The following is a 13,311-nucleotide window of genomic DNA, read 5'->3' as shown; positions in this document are numbered from 1 at the left end:
GATGCTGAGAGTATGGAGATGGTGGTGGGAGGCTGTATGTGGGCATCTGCAAAGAGCCCTGTGTGTCCTTGGCTAGAAGGAGAGTGTGGAGAGCTCCATCAGATGTCCGGAGAAAGGGTGAGAAGTTTGGAGCTGTGCACTTTGAAACTGGACTCGTGTGCTCTCATCAGGGGCTGGTTTCTTTCTAGGGCAACATATAAGCGTGATCATCCTCCAGCTCAAAGAGAGAATTGCAGCATTTGGGGGTTTCTTTGTTTGAAAATTCTCTCCTAACTTCTCAATGTCTTTTCTTCTTTGAACGGTCCCCCATGCCTGGAGATAGCAAAATGTCCAACAGCACCTCCCACAACCAGTTCCTCCTCCTGGCATTTGCAGACACACGGGAGCTGCAGCTCTTGCACTTCTGGCTCTTCCTGGGCATCTACCTGGCTGCCCTCCTGGGCAAYGGCCTCATCATCACARCMRTAGCCTGCGACCACCGCCTCCACACCCCCATGTACTTCTTCCTCCTCAACCTCTCTGTTCTGGACCTTGGCTCCATCTCCACCACTCTCCCCAAATCCATGACCAATTCCCTGTGGGACACCAGGGCCATTTSCTACTTGGGATGTACTGTTCAAGTCTTTCTGTTTGTCTTCCTGTTTTCAGCAGAGTATTTTCTTCTCACTGTTATGGCCTATGACCGCTTTGTTGCCATCTGCAAGCCCCTGCACTATGGGACCCTCATGGGCAACAGAGCTTGTGTCAAAATGGCAGCAGCTGTCTGGGSCAGTGGTTTTCTCWRTKCTGYRCTGCACACTGCKAACACATTTTCMATACCACTCTGYCAAGGCARCACASTGGACCAGTTCTTCTGTGAAATTCCCCAGATCCTCAAGCTCTCCTGCTCAGACTCCTTCCTCAGGGAAGTTGGGCTTATTGCGGTTAGTGCCTTTTTAGGCTTTGGGTGTTTCATTTTCATTGTGCTGTCCTACGTGCAGATCTTCACWGYTGTGCTGAGGATCCCCTCTGAGCAGGGMCGGCACAAAGCCTTTTCCACATGCCTCCCTCAYCTGGCCGTGGTCTCCCTGTTTGTCAGCACTGACCTGTTTGCCTACCTGAAGCCCCCCTCACTCTCCTCCCCTGCTATGGATGTGGTGGTGGCTGTTCTGTACTCAGTGGTGCCTCCAGCAGTGAACCCGCTTATCTACAGCATGAGGAACAAGGAGCTCAAAGATGCCCTGAGGAAAGTGATTTCATGGACCTTTTGCAGCAGTGGTAACATTGCCTTTGCTCTTCAAAAATGRCTCCCCCTGTGTCTCGTACCAGGACTGAGCTTTGTTTGTTCATTTTATTTTTATTATTGCTAGTATTACTGTTATTAACAATACTTGTTATCATGTTGCTGCACAAATGGTTGGATTCATTCCACCTTCACTGAGACTGCTCTGTCCCACCTGGTGCCCATATAAAGTTGTGTCCAACACTGGGTCAGAGCTGACTCCCTCACAGTATGTCTGTAATAAAGTAGGTTCTTGCAGGTGCAGTGCCTGAAGGCTGGGCTTTTCTTCCAAAGCTGGTGTCAAGAATAGGTCCAAGGAATTGCGCCCCAGAAAGGCCTACTGCACAGAGTTGCCCATTGGTTCAGGAGCAAAAAGCTCTTAACCGTGTAATGAGTTCTTAGAGACCAAGGGCTGGATTTAGGACTCACCCATCGTTGTCCAGTGACAGTGGAGGGGATGAATGGTCACAGATTTACATATCCACAGCTGTCCCACATTTTAAGGCCCAGTGTCTGATGGCCATCTTTCTGGAGGGCAATCTGGAGCTGCCAGGAGAGCACAGGGCATCTCCTGGGACAGCGTGTGCCTGGCGTGGGCAGGGAGTGGAGCCTCACAAAGGGAGAGGTTCTCCAAGGTGGAGTCACCTAAAGGTAAAGCGGTAAACCCAGGTATCCGTGGAAAAAGGAGGACTCTGCAATCCCAGGAGAGGCAGTGGGCACCTAGCTGTCATGGGGAAGGGAGACTGGAGAGTGATTCCTGTCACTCTCTGTGAAATACCAAGGGCAGGATCTAGAGGTGCACCTGGATACAACTAGTACCTTTGGAAATACTCCATAGGCCCTCCAAGCACTTATCACATCCGCAGTCCCCTGGAGGGATTAGAGGCCATGATCCACATTTGGTTGGATCTGCTTCCCACCCTGACCAGCACGGCCAGTGCAGAGTCACCCTGTGGCCCTGTGGCTCCACAGCCTGCTCGCTCTGCAGAGCAGCACCGTCAGCTTGGTGCCCAGTGGGGAGAGCAGGGAAGGAAGTGCAGAAATGGCCAGCGAGTTCAGAGGAGGGATTGGGAGAGATGAGAAGGAAGTGGAACTGGGCTTGAAAGTGTCTTGGAGAGAAAAAATGTTGACATTTAATCCAAGACAATGTTCAGAGTGTGGGTACACTAAAGCGAGCTCATGGTGCAGAGCCAGAAGTCCTTGTTGTCCTAGCTCTTGACATGGCCTGGGAAATGGTTGAAGAAGGATTAATGCTTCCCATCCTCCCAGCTCATAGCGCCATTGTCCCTCCTGAAGGGAGGCACCAAAAGGAAGGCTGGGACCTCTTGTGGGAGCTTGTGTTGAAGGAAGCAGGACCTGGGAGCCATATCAGTGTGCTGCTGTCCCTCAGGCCCTGTCCCAGCACATGTCCTTGAGACAATCTCCCCCACCCTGCATGCTGGTCCTCACCCTAAAAGTCACCCCCAGACAAGGCTCCCTGCCCAGCTGGAGGACTGGATGTCCAGCTGTGAGCCCTGGGAGGACAAGCCCTCTGCTGGGTCCTCTGCAGGCCTGGTAGAAAGCATGCAGAGGAGCTCCAGAGGCCGTCTACTGGGCCTGTAGACCATCCTCCTCCCATGGGGACCCTCAAGCAGGGTGCCTCAATGAAAAGATCCATCCCAGCTTGTTGCTGCATGAAGAGAGAGGAGAAACTGTCCCAGGAAACTTCTCACACACCCAGCTCCCTCTAGGAGCCATTTCCATCACTGGCCATTCCCCGTGGTCCTGGTGAGGGGTGATCTTTGAATGTGACCAGCTCTGTCTGCCTGCTGGGCTCAACACCTGTATGGGGGGGAATGGCCATCCCTGCCTGGCATCTCTGCGGCCTCAGAACTCATCAGACTCCAGAGCATGCCTTCTGCTAACACAGGAGAGACAGGGACAGGGCTGGGCAGGGTCTGGGGACTGGTGGGAAGCTGAAGAGCAGGAGGAACACGGTGGCCAGGGCAGCAAGGGCTGTCATGGGGAGCATGGTGGGGGGATGTTTCCCCACACCAGAATGCACCCTGTCCTGTGTGGTGCCTTCACAGTGGGGCCATGGGGCACTTGTGCTTATGTGACCATCTAAAAGAAGGCAGGTGAACACCTCCTCCTCCCTGTTGACTGTAAGGGCAGCCTGGGAGGCACTGCCTCAGGCATAGCTACATTACAATGGAAATTCTTTGCATCTACCTTTAACCACCTGAAAGTACGTTGCCTGGATCCCCTCAGCGGTGAGGGGAGAACAACAGGCTTTTCTGCGATGTGATTTCTCTACCTCTGTAGTTTGCGCCTCTAAGTAGATGGTGCTGTCCTCCCCTTGGTTTCTTGCCTGAAGCTCAGGCTGGATGGGGATGTGAATGTGGAGGTTGTCTGTCACTGCAGTGACTGTGAGATGGTGGAGAAGTAAGAGGAATAAGAGAATCACCACCCCGGCCTGCAGCAGAGAGGATTTCATCTCGTTTGGGATGGAGTTAGGCAAGCCAAAGCTCAGCTGGAGCTGGAGCTGGATCTAGGAAGGGATGNTTTCTTGCCTGAAGCTCAGGCTGGATGGGGATGTGAATGTGGAGGTTGTCTGTCACTGCAGTGACTGTGAGATGGTGGAGAAGTAAGAGGAATAAGAGAATCACCACCCCGGCCTGCAGCAGAGAGGATTTCATCTCGTTTGGGATGGAGTTAGGCAAGCCAAAGCTCAGCTGGAGCTGGAGCTGGATCTAGGAAGGGATGGGGAGGGTAACCTGAAGGGCTTCTGCAAGGATGTCGGCAGCACAAGGCAGCGACACAAGGAAAATGTATTCTCCCTGCTCAGTGGAACAGGGGACGTAGTGACAAAGAGAGGGGAAAGTCTGAGGAGCTCATTGCCTCTTTTACCTTGTCTTTTCCTGGTCTTGTCTACTGACAGGCCTCCCTGGCCCCCGAGTCCTTTGGCAGCATCTGTTAGCAAAGCCTCACCCCTGGTAGAGGACAATGCATCTGGGGAGGACTTTTGCCCAGTGGGCACACACAAGCCCATAGGACCAGACGGGAAGCACCCGAGGGTGCAGGGAGAGGTGGCTGGAGTCACTGCAACACCACTCCCAGTTGTCTAGGAAATGTCATGGTAATCAGGGAGGTTCCTGATGCCTGGGAAAAGGCAGACATCTCAGCTCTTTTCCAGAAGGGCAAGTGGGAGGATCTGGGGAACGACAGGCTGGTCCTCTTCATCTCAGTCCCTGGGAAGGTGATGGAGCTAATCCTCCTGGAAACCATCTCCAAGCATAGGAAGGGCAAGGCCTGGAAGAGGCAGCATGGGTTGACCAAGGGGAAATGGAAAGCATGCCTGACCAACCTGATTGCCTTCCACCGTCAGATGAATGTCTGCGTGCGCAAGGGGAAAGCAGGGGATTCTGTGAACCTTGACTTTAGCAAAGCATTTGGCACAGTCCCCCAGAGTCTCGTTATAGCCAAATTGTTGAGCTCTGCCCTGGATCAATGGACCAGAAGGCAGGTGGAAGATTGGATGGACCATCAGGCTGAAACACTGTCATCAGTGGTACAAGTTCCAAGTGGCAGCCAGTTCCTAGTGGCATCCCTCAGTGATCAACATGTGGGGCAGGACTGTTTAACATCTTTATGAATGGCCTGGACCATGGGATGGAGCGCACTCTCAGCACCCTTGTGGAGAATGCATAAGTGGGGGGAGCCCCTGGTCAACCTCATCTAGTTCCCTCTGCCTTGACCAGGGCAGCTGGGAACTAGATGACATCCAGAGGTCTCCCCCACCCTAAGTGCTGTGATTCATTGAACCATTCCCTGGAATGCTCTGTAAAGAGGGAAGAGGCAGAGGGAGAGGAAAGAAAAGAGAGGCAGAAGAAGAGAGCTGAAACATGACAGTTTAGATAAAACAGTTCCTCCGAACAAAGTTTCTCCATTCAGAGTGTTGGTAGCAAATGTATTTTGATGAATAATGTGTGTGTGTATATGTGGAGGGTCATGACAGGGTTAAACTGGTGGAAAGTTGCAAGTAGCAAGCAACAGGAGCCTCAGACAAAYRTACCCAAGGACACCRGTGCAGCTGGGAATGATACATCCTRAGAAAGTACAGATAAACTAGCAGAAGCCAGTGGGARCSAAGGTTAAGRGCAAGACAGCYTTTCYAAACAAGTAGCAAGGTACAAGRCATGAYCGCTGYGTGCGTGATCGSTGTAATGATTGGCTRCCTRTGACATAATCTGCATGATGATTGGCTTAGCAAAGTGTGTCTGTGAAACCACTGAAGCAGCTAGCTTCTTAGTATAAATATGCTTAGAAGCAAACAAATGTCTCAAGATGCACCATGTCTTGAGTCCGTGCCATCATTCGCTACAAATGGCGCCCAAACAGGGACCTGATTCGACATAAGCAGAAGACGTCGATCTGGACTCAGTGCGGCGTAAGAAGGCAATGCCGATCCAGTAGCGAAACCCGACTGAACCAGGAGACCCATACGGGGACTGGACCAGGAGACTGGACCAGAAACAGAATGAGGACCCAGGTCCTTACCAGTGTGACGCGTCCATCACCTTGACGAAGGTGAGCTGTCGGGAATCATAGGGGGAATGTTATCCCTAGAACAGAAACCAAGTCTCCATGCGTTGAGACGGCTTCTGGACAGGCAGAATTGGGTCCTTTCAGACAGCAAATTATTCACATTTTTGGACTGGATTACGAGAAATGTACCTGACTTCCCTGTAAATGGGACATTTCAGCTTGATGAATGGGTGAAAGTAGGTCAAAAATTACATGAAGAAGTAGGGACTGGAGATGTTGCAGTTTGGAAGCATCTGGCTACATGGGGGATGATTATGAGTACTCTTAAAGCCACGCAAAACAGTTTGCCTCCTGCCCCCTCTGCCTCTGATACGTCTTTACCCTCGGCACCTTCCCTTGAGGAGCCACTCCCAGTAGTCGCGGCATCCCCCCACGACCTGGATCCTGCCCGACTGACCGCTGAATTGGGGAGTGGGGAAGGCGAGAAAGGTGCTCGTAACACGGCCCTGCCCTCCGGCGACTCACATTTCAAAGCTCTTCCTGGAGAAGCCGATGGCAGTGACGAAATTAACCCCTCCGGTCCGGGGATTATAGCTTCAGAGCAGGAGCCCAACTTATGCCCCCCCATTAAGGAACGGGAGTTACGGGTGGGACAAGGGAAAGATGGATGGGAGATGTGCCGCCGGGAAGCCTTACAAGTGGGGGATTTACGAACTGTTACTGCATTCCCAGTCATCTATAAATCACGGGAGCATCTGGCTTATCAGAGTTTTAATTATGAGACGATTGCTAATTTCTCTTTACAAGCTTTGTGCAAGGTGCCGGGTGTAAGCGCTGACTCAATTTTGTCCTTTGTGAAAGTAATGCAAGGTCCTACGGAATCATACTCCGCATTTGTTGATCGATTATTTGCGGCGACTGAGCGGCAGATTGAGAATGAGGATGCTCGAGTGTTATTGTTGAAGCAGCTTGCTTTTGAGAATGCGAATGCGGATTGTAAGAGAGCCTTGCAGACGGTTAGGTGTCGATTGAATTGTACTGTTGTCGATATGGTACGGGCTTGTCAAAACATAGCTTCTGTACGCCATCACGCTGAATCTCTGGCTGCTGCAMTGGTGGCTCAGCTGTATGTGTAGGAGAGTCAAGGGGGAACAGAAAGAGAAAAGGATGTTTCCATTGTGGGGCAGCACCGCGTGGAGGGGGGGAGCACGACGCGGCGGCCGCCCCTCAGCACCAGCGCCAGCACCAGCACCGAGCTGCCGCCGCCACCCGCCCGCTGCAAGGGAGCGGTGCCACCGCCCGGCCTCCCCGTCTCCCCCTCCCGCTCCTCCTCCTCCCCCTCTCTTCCTCCCGCGGTAGTGAGCGAGCGAGATGCCGGCCGCCGGGGCTCTGGCTAAGCACAAGCAGATCCTGGTGCTGGATCCGCCCTTCCGACAAACTGTACTGCAACCTCTGAGACTCAATTGGAAAACGGACGTCCCAGTGTGGGTTGATCAATGGCCTCTAAAGAAGGAACGGCTGGACCAACTACAGCAGTTAGTAAAAGAACAGTTACAATTGGGGCACGTAGTACCAACTACTAGCCCCTGGAATACCCCTGTTTTCTGTATACCGAAAAGGAGTGGTAAATGGGGAATCCTACATGATCTTAGAGCTCTTAATGCTGTAATCGAACCCATGGGTGCATTACAACCAGGATTGCCATCTCCAACTATGTTACCTGCCAACTGGCCTTTGACAATAATTGACATTAAAGATTGTTTTTTCTCCATTCCCCTGCATCGTGAGGATGCCCCAAAGTTTGCCTTTTCTGTACCTTCTATAAATCATGCTGCGCCAATGTTACGATATCATTGGGTGGTTTTACCGCAAGGAATGAAAAATAGCCCTACAGTATGTCAGCTAACAGTTTGCAGATGCTATCATATATCATTCAATGGATGATATTCTGATGGCTACTAGCCAACCACAACTCTTACAGGAGGTCACCAGTGCGGTTATACATCATCTACACCTTGTGGGCTTACACGTAGCCCCTGAAAAGATACAAAGGAAACCACCGTGGCTCTGTCTTGGCTGGTGTATTACACAGCATACCATTAGGCCACAGCCAGTCCAACTTTAATTAAATGATATCATCGCACTTAATGACCTACAAAAAATATTAGGAGCCATTAATTGGCTCCGACCAGTGCTAGGACTTTCCACGGAACTGCTACACCCCCTTTTTGAAAAGCTCAAAGGGGACACCTCCCTAACCTCCACTCAAACTTTGACACCTGAAGCGAGAAAGGCACTCCAGTTATGTGCCCGYGCTCTGGAGGAATGCCAGRGYTGGCRACATGATTTCTCATTGCCTTTTTATTTAGCTCTGATTGCCAACAGCTTCCAGCCTTTTGCAGTATTATTTCAATGGGACCTAAGAGACAAAGATCCCTTGCACATTTTGGAATGGATCTTTCTGTCATATACGCCACCAAAAACCTTATGGACTCTTACAGAAATGTACTCCAAGCCTATCATTAAGGGACGGGAGAGACTGCAAACCATGAATGGCTGTGACCCTGAAGTTGTTTATATCCCAGCCACTATAGACAACCTGAACTGGTTAATTTCAGAAGATTGCGGTTTTCAAGTAATCCTTGCTGATTTCACTGGACAACTCTCCATTCATTATCCTCAACGTAAGTTATGGGCAGAGGCCGGCAGCCTACCTCTAGTCACTCGGCACCGCTGTCGCCCTGTCCCGCTTCCTGGTTTAACTGTCTTCACCGATGCTTCGGGTAGATCTAAAAGGGCTGCTATCACGTGGCAGGACCCTGTCACGCAAGAATGGAAAACAACAGTACGTACACAGGAACGAGGGTCGGTACAGATACTGGAGATGGTGGCTGTTCGTATGGCTTTTGAACTTTGTGCCAATGAACCTGTAAATGTTGTTACTGATTCCTGTTATGCCACAGGCATTGTACAAAGGTTAGAGGCCTCCTTTCTCCRTGAGGTCTCCAATCCATTGCTCTTTGCAGAACTTTATGCTCTTTGGACTCTTACTAATCACAGAAAGCATGACTTTTATGTTTTACATGTACACTCACACATGGACCTGGCCGGACCCATCGCTGAGGGAAATCGACGCGCTGATGCTGCAGCCATGCCAGCGGTGGTACCCAACCTTCTAGAACAAGCCAGGCTGTCTCACTCTTTCTTTCATCAAAACACCCGCTTGCTGAAGAGGCAGTTTCAGCTACCCATCCAGCAGACCAGAGACATTATTTTGTCTTGTTCAGACTGTCAGTAGTTTGCCCCAATGCCTTCAAAGGAAGGGGTGAACTCTAGAGGTTTAAAGGCTAATGAATTATGGCAAACAGACGTTACGCATATTTCAGAATTTGGTCATCTTACATATGTACATGTCACAGTTGACACCCATTCTCGATTTCTGTGGGCCACCACCCACACTGGAGAAAAGGCTAGGGATGTGACTCATCATTGGCTTGCCTGCTTTGCGGTCTTGGGGGTGCCGACAACCATCAAAACGGACAACGGCCCAGCCTATTGCTCAGGCCGTGTACGTCAATTCCTCAATACATGGGGCATCTCTCATGTAACGGGCATACCCCATTCCGCCTCCGGCCAAGCCATTGTTGAGCAGTCACACCACAGCCTGAAAGACATGCTACAAAAACAAAAAAAAGGGGGAGACACTGCTCACCCCACAAGAATGACTACACAAAGCGTTATATGTCCTTAATTTTTTGAATTGTGATGAAACAGGTCATAATAGTTCTGAACATTAGTATGCCACAGACATAAGATCAATACAAAAGCCCCCAGTTTTGGTCAAAGACTTGGTTTCCGGCCAATGGGTGGGACCAATGGAACTGATAATTTGGGTGAGGGGAAATGCTTGTGTTTCTACAACTACTCGGTTACGATGGGTGCCATCGCGATGTGTACGACGTTCTATTGCCTCATCCTCGGAGCAACAAGCATGCCTACCGGACCAGGCACCTGGAAACGTGGCAACGTCTGGGTGACTCCTGCGAATGAAACCAATACAAACACCCTTTGTTTATCAATGGCGACGCCATCAGACCCTTTCCGCGCTTGCTTGGTCAGACTTCCTCTTGATATACAGCGCATGGGGTCTCTTTACAATGATACTGTGTTAACAAATTGTAGTGCGCCAGGTGCACTTCAGCCCAAATGGTGGTGCGATGCAGAATGGAGACACAGGAGTGGAATATTTCCAYGTGGTRTAACAATATGCACAATGTACACAATTTTCCTGCCTTGCCACTGCAGCCACAAGAACTTGACTTATTGGGAACTACACAGGCTGCAGTCTGCTTTTATCTAAATTATACTGCAAGGGCACCTACCAAAGGGGGTGACGTTGATGTATCTCCCTCAGGCATTTATGCCAATACATCTGTATGGTGTAATCACACCACCTCAGGTCAAATAACACCTGGACCACAACCCATAGGGTTGGCTGCTAAGGGATTCTTAATTTGTGGTCAGAGAGCCTGGAAAGGCGTACCAGGTAAAGCTGTGGGGGGACCATGTATCTTTGGACTTTTGACGATGTTTCATCCCAAAAAATTCTTAGTTAATGGAACTGTCCACACTCGAACAAAGCGGTCCACGCACGGCTTTATGTCAGGTTGCGATAGTAACGTAGAATTTTGGAATCCAGCAGAACGTATCTTGAGTAGTATTTTTGCAGGAATAGGGACTGCTCACGCTTTATCACAACTTAACAGATTAGGCTGCTGGCTTGCAAAAGAAGCAAATGCTACTAGTACTGCTTTAAGCGCCTTATTAACAGACATAGATTCAATTAGATATGCCACCTTGCAAAATCGGGCTGCAATTGACTTTTTGCTATTCGCCCGAGGTCATGGCTGTCAAGACTTTGAGGGAATGTGTTGTATGAACCTGAGTGATCATTCTGAGTCAGTACATACAAGCATTRCAAAATTGAAGGAGTTAACAAAACAACTGCAAGAAGAYGATGGTGAAAACTTGTGGGGACTGTTTGATTGGTTGAATATGCTTGCTATAGGGCCTTGGTTAAAACGCATACTGATTCTAGGACTTATTGTAATTTTCATGTTTGTTGCAATACTAATCTGTGTACGATGCTTGTTGAGCTGCATGCAAAGAATGATTGACCGGAGTATGAAGCAAGTCATGACCCTGCAGATCCATACAGCCTTAGCCCTTTAGTTATTAAAGGAAGGGGGAGATGTGGAGGGTCATGACAGGGTTAAACTGGTGGAAAGTTGCAAGTAGCAAGCAACAGGAGCCTCAGGCAAACGTACCCAAGGACACCGGTGCAGCTGGGAATGATACATCCTGAGAAAGTACAGATAAACTAGCAGAAGCCAGTGGGAAACAAGGTTAAGGGCTAGACAGCTTTTCTAAACAAGTAGCAAGGTACAAGGCATGACCGCTGCATGCATGATCGGTGTAATGATTGGCTACCTGTGACATAATCTGCATGATGACTGGCTTAGCAAAGTGTATCTGTAAAACTGCTGAAGCAGCTAACTTCTTAGAATAAATATGCTTAGAAGCAAACAATAAGTGTCTCAAAATGCCCTCGAGTCCGTGCCATCATTCGCTACAAAATCCCCTTTTATTACAGAGATGCTGCAAGGGAGGCCAGCTCTGACACAGTGATCGGCAGATTTACAGAAGGCCTCTGGGTCAGACAAACAGGGTTTGTGCATCTGGAGAAGTGGGAGGAATTCAGACATTTGTGCACAAACATGACTATCACAGGAAGAATGCCCAGAACACAAGAGATGTCTGAGATAAACTGGAAATCAGTTGTGAGGAGGATGGACAGCTTATTGCTGCTGAACTAGTACCAGCTGAAACAGTTTGTTCAGTGCCTCCTTGAGCTCCTTGTTCCTCATGCTGTAGATGAGAGGGTTCACTGCTGGAGGCACCACTGAGTACAGAACAGTCACCACCAGATCCAGAGCTGGCAAGCAGAGGGATGGGGGCTTCACATAGGCAAAGACGATAGTGCTGACAAACAGGGAGACAACAGTCAGGTGAGGGAGGCATGTGGAAAAGGCTTTGTGCCAGTCCTGCTCAGAGGGCATCCTCAGCACAGCAGTGAAGATCTGCACGTAGGACAGCACAATGAAAATGAAACACCCAAAGCCTAAACAGGCACTAACCCCAAGAAGCCCAGCTTCCCTGAGGTAGGAGTTTGAGCAGGAGAGCTTGAGGATCTGGGGGATTTCACAGAAGAACTGCTCCACTGTGTTGCCTTGGCAGAGTGGTATTGAAAATGTGTTCCCAGTGTGCAGGACAGAAGAGAGAAAACCACTGCCCCATGCAGCTGCTGCCATTTTGACACAAGCTCTGTTGCCCATGAGGGTCCCATAGTGCAGGGGTCTGCAGATGGCAACAAAGCGGTCATAGGCCATGACTGTGAGGACAGAATACTCTGCTGAGCAAAAGAAAAAAAAAGAAAAATATCTGGGCAGCACATCCCAAGTAGGAAATGGCCCTGGTGTCCCACAGGGAATTGGCCATGGATTTGGGGACGGTGGTGGAGACAGTGCCAATGTCAAGCAGGGAGAGTTTGAGAAGGAAGAAGTACATGGGGGTGTGGAGGCGGTGGTCACAGGCTACGGCTGTGATGATGAGACCATTGCCCAGGAGGGCAGCCAGGTAGATGCCCAGGAAGAGCGAGAAGTGCAAGAGCTGCAGCTCCTGTGTGTCTGTGAATGCCAGGAGGAGGAACTGGTTGATGGAGCTGCTGTTGGACATTTGCTCCTTTAGGGCACAGGGGGACTGTCTGAGGAAGAAGAGACAGTGACAAGTTAGAACAGACTTSTCTGAGGAAAGTTTTCTCATAACCTCCCCCAAACACACACACATTACATCTCCCCATATCAGAAGCACCATCATTGGGTTCCACAGCTTGAGCTATGCTTTGTGCCGGCTGAGTTTGACATGAGGAGCAGGGGCCTCTGCCTGTGGGCTCCAGAGGAGTCAGCCCTGACCGACACCACTGTGGACATGGGAACAGGGGTGACTAAACTGTTCTATTCCCAGTTCCAGTCAGATTTCATCCACTCATAATGCTGAAGGCATTCAGTCCTGATCTATTATGCAAGGAAAAAAACAGAGTTCAGGGCAGACTGAGGTGGGACCAGAGGAAGGATCACTGAAGAGCAGAGAAGGCATCAATCAGTATATAGTCACCCTCAGCACATTCAGTCCTAATCTTTTATCTTTCAGATTAAACTCAGGCTTCATCCTGCAGACACTGAAGACAATGAAAAAGAGATAATCTTCCTAATGACAAGCTAAGGTCCCGCAGGAGCCACCTCCAAAATTTCCAGCACCACATGGCATCACAGCTACCCCAGGGCATCTCAGGCAGCAATAGCCTCTCTCTGTGGTCAAATGAATCAAGCCGCAAAAGGAGATCCTAGTCATAATTTGAGATCTTCTCCAAAAAAACTCAATGCAACAATTGACAAGAAATCCTC

The 13,311-nt window shown here is 49.9% G+C and overlaps 1 protein-coding gene across 1 annotated transcript; it reads left to right on the top strand.

Moving 5' to 3' along the window:
- Positions 1 to 326: 326 nt before the first annotated feature.
- LOC112963811 (olfactory receptor 14A16-like) lies at positions 327 to 12,484 on the top strand (the record flags this gene model as incomplete). The annotated part of the gene is made up of 3 exons (XM_026061202.1): positions 327 to 1,257; positions 6,650 to 6,840; positions 12,335 to 12,484. Coding segments are annotated over exons 1-3 (1,272 nt in total), but the record flags the coding sequence as incomplete, so codon positions are not given.
- Positions 12,485 to 13,311: the final 827 nt, after the last annotated feature.

This window comes from Apteryx rowi, unplaced genomic scaffold (assembly GCF_003343035.1).
Source record: "Apteryx rowi isolate R43461 unplaced genomic scaffold, aptRow1 scaffold_1776, whole genome shotgun sequence".
Classification (NCBI taxonomy): domain Eukaryota; kingdom Metazoa; phylum Chordata; class Aves; order Apterygiformes; family Apterygidae; genus Apteryx; species Apteryx rowi.
This window is presented reverse-complemented; position numbering and strand designations above follow the sequence as displayed.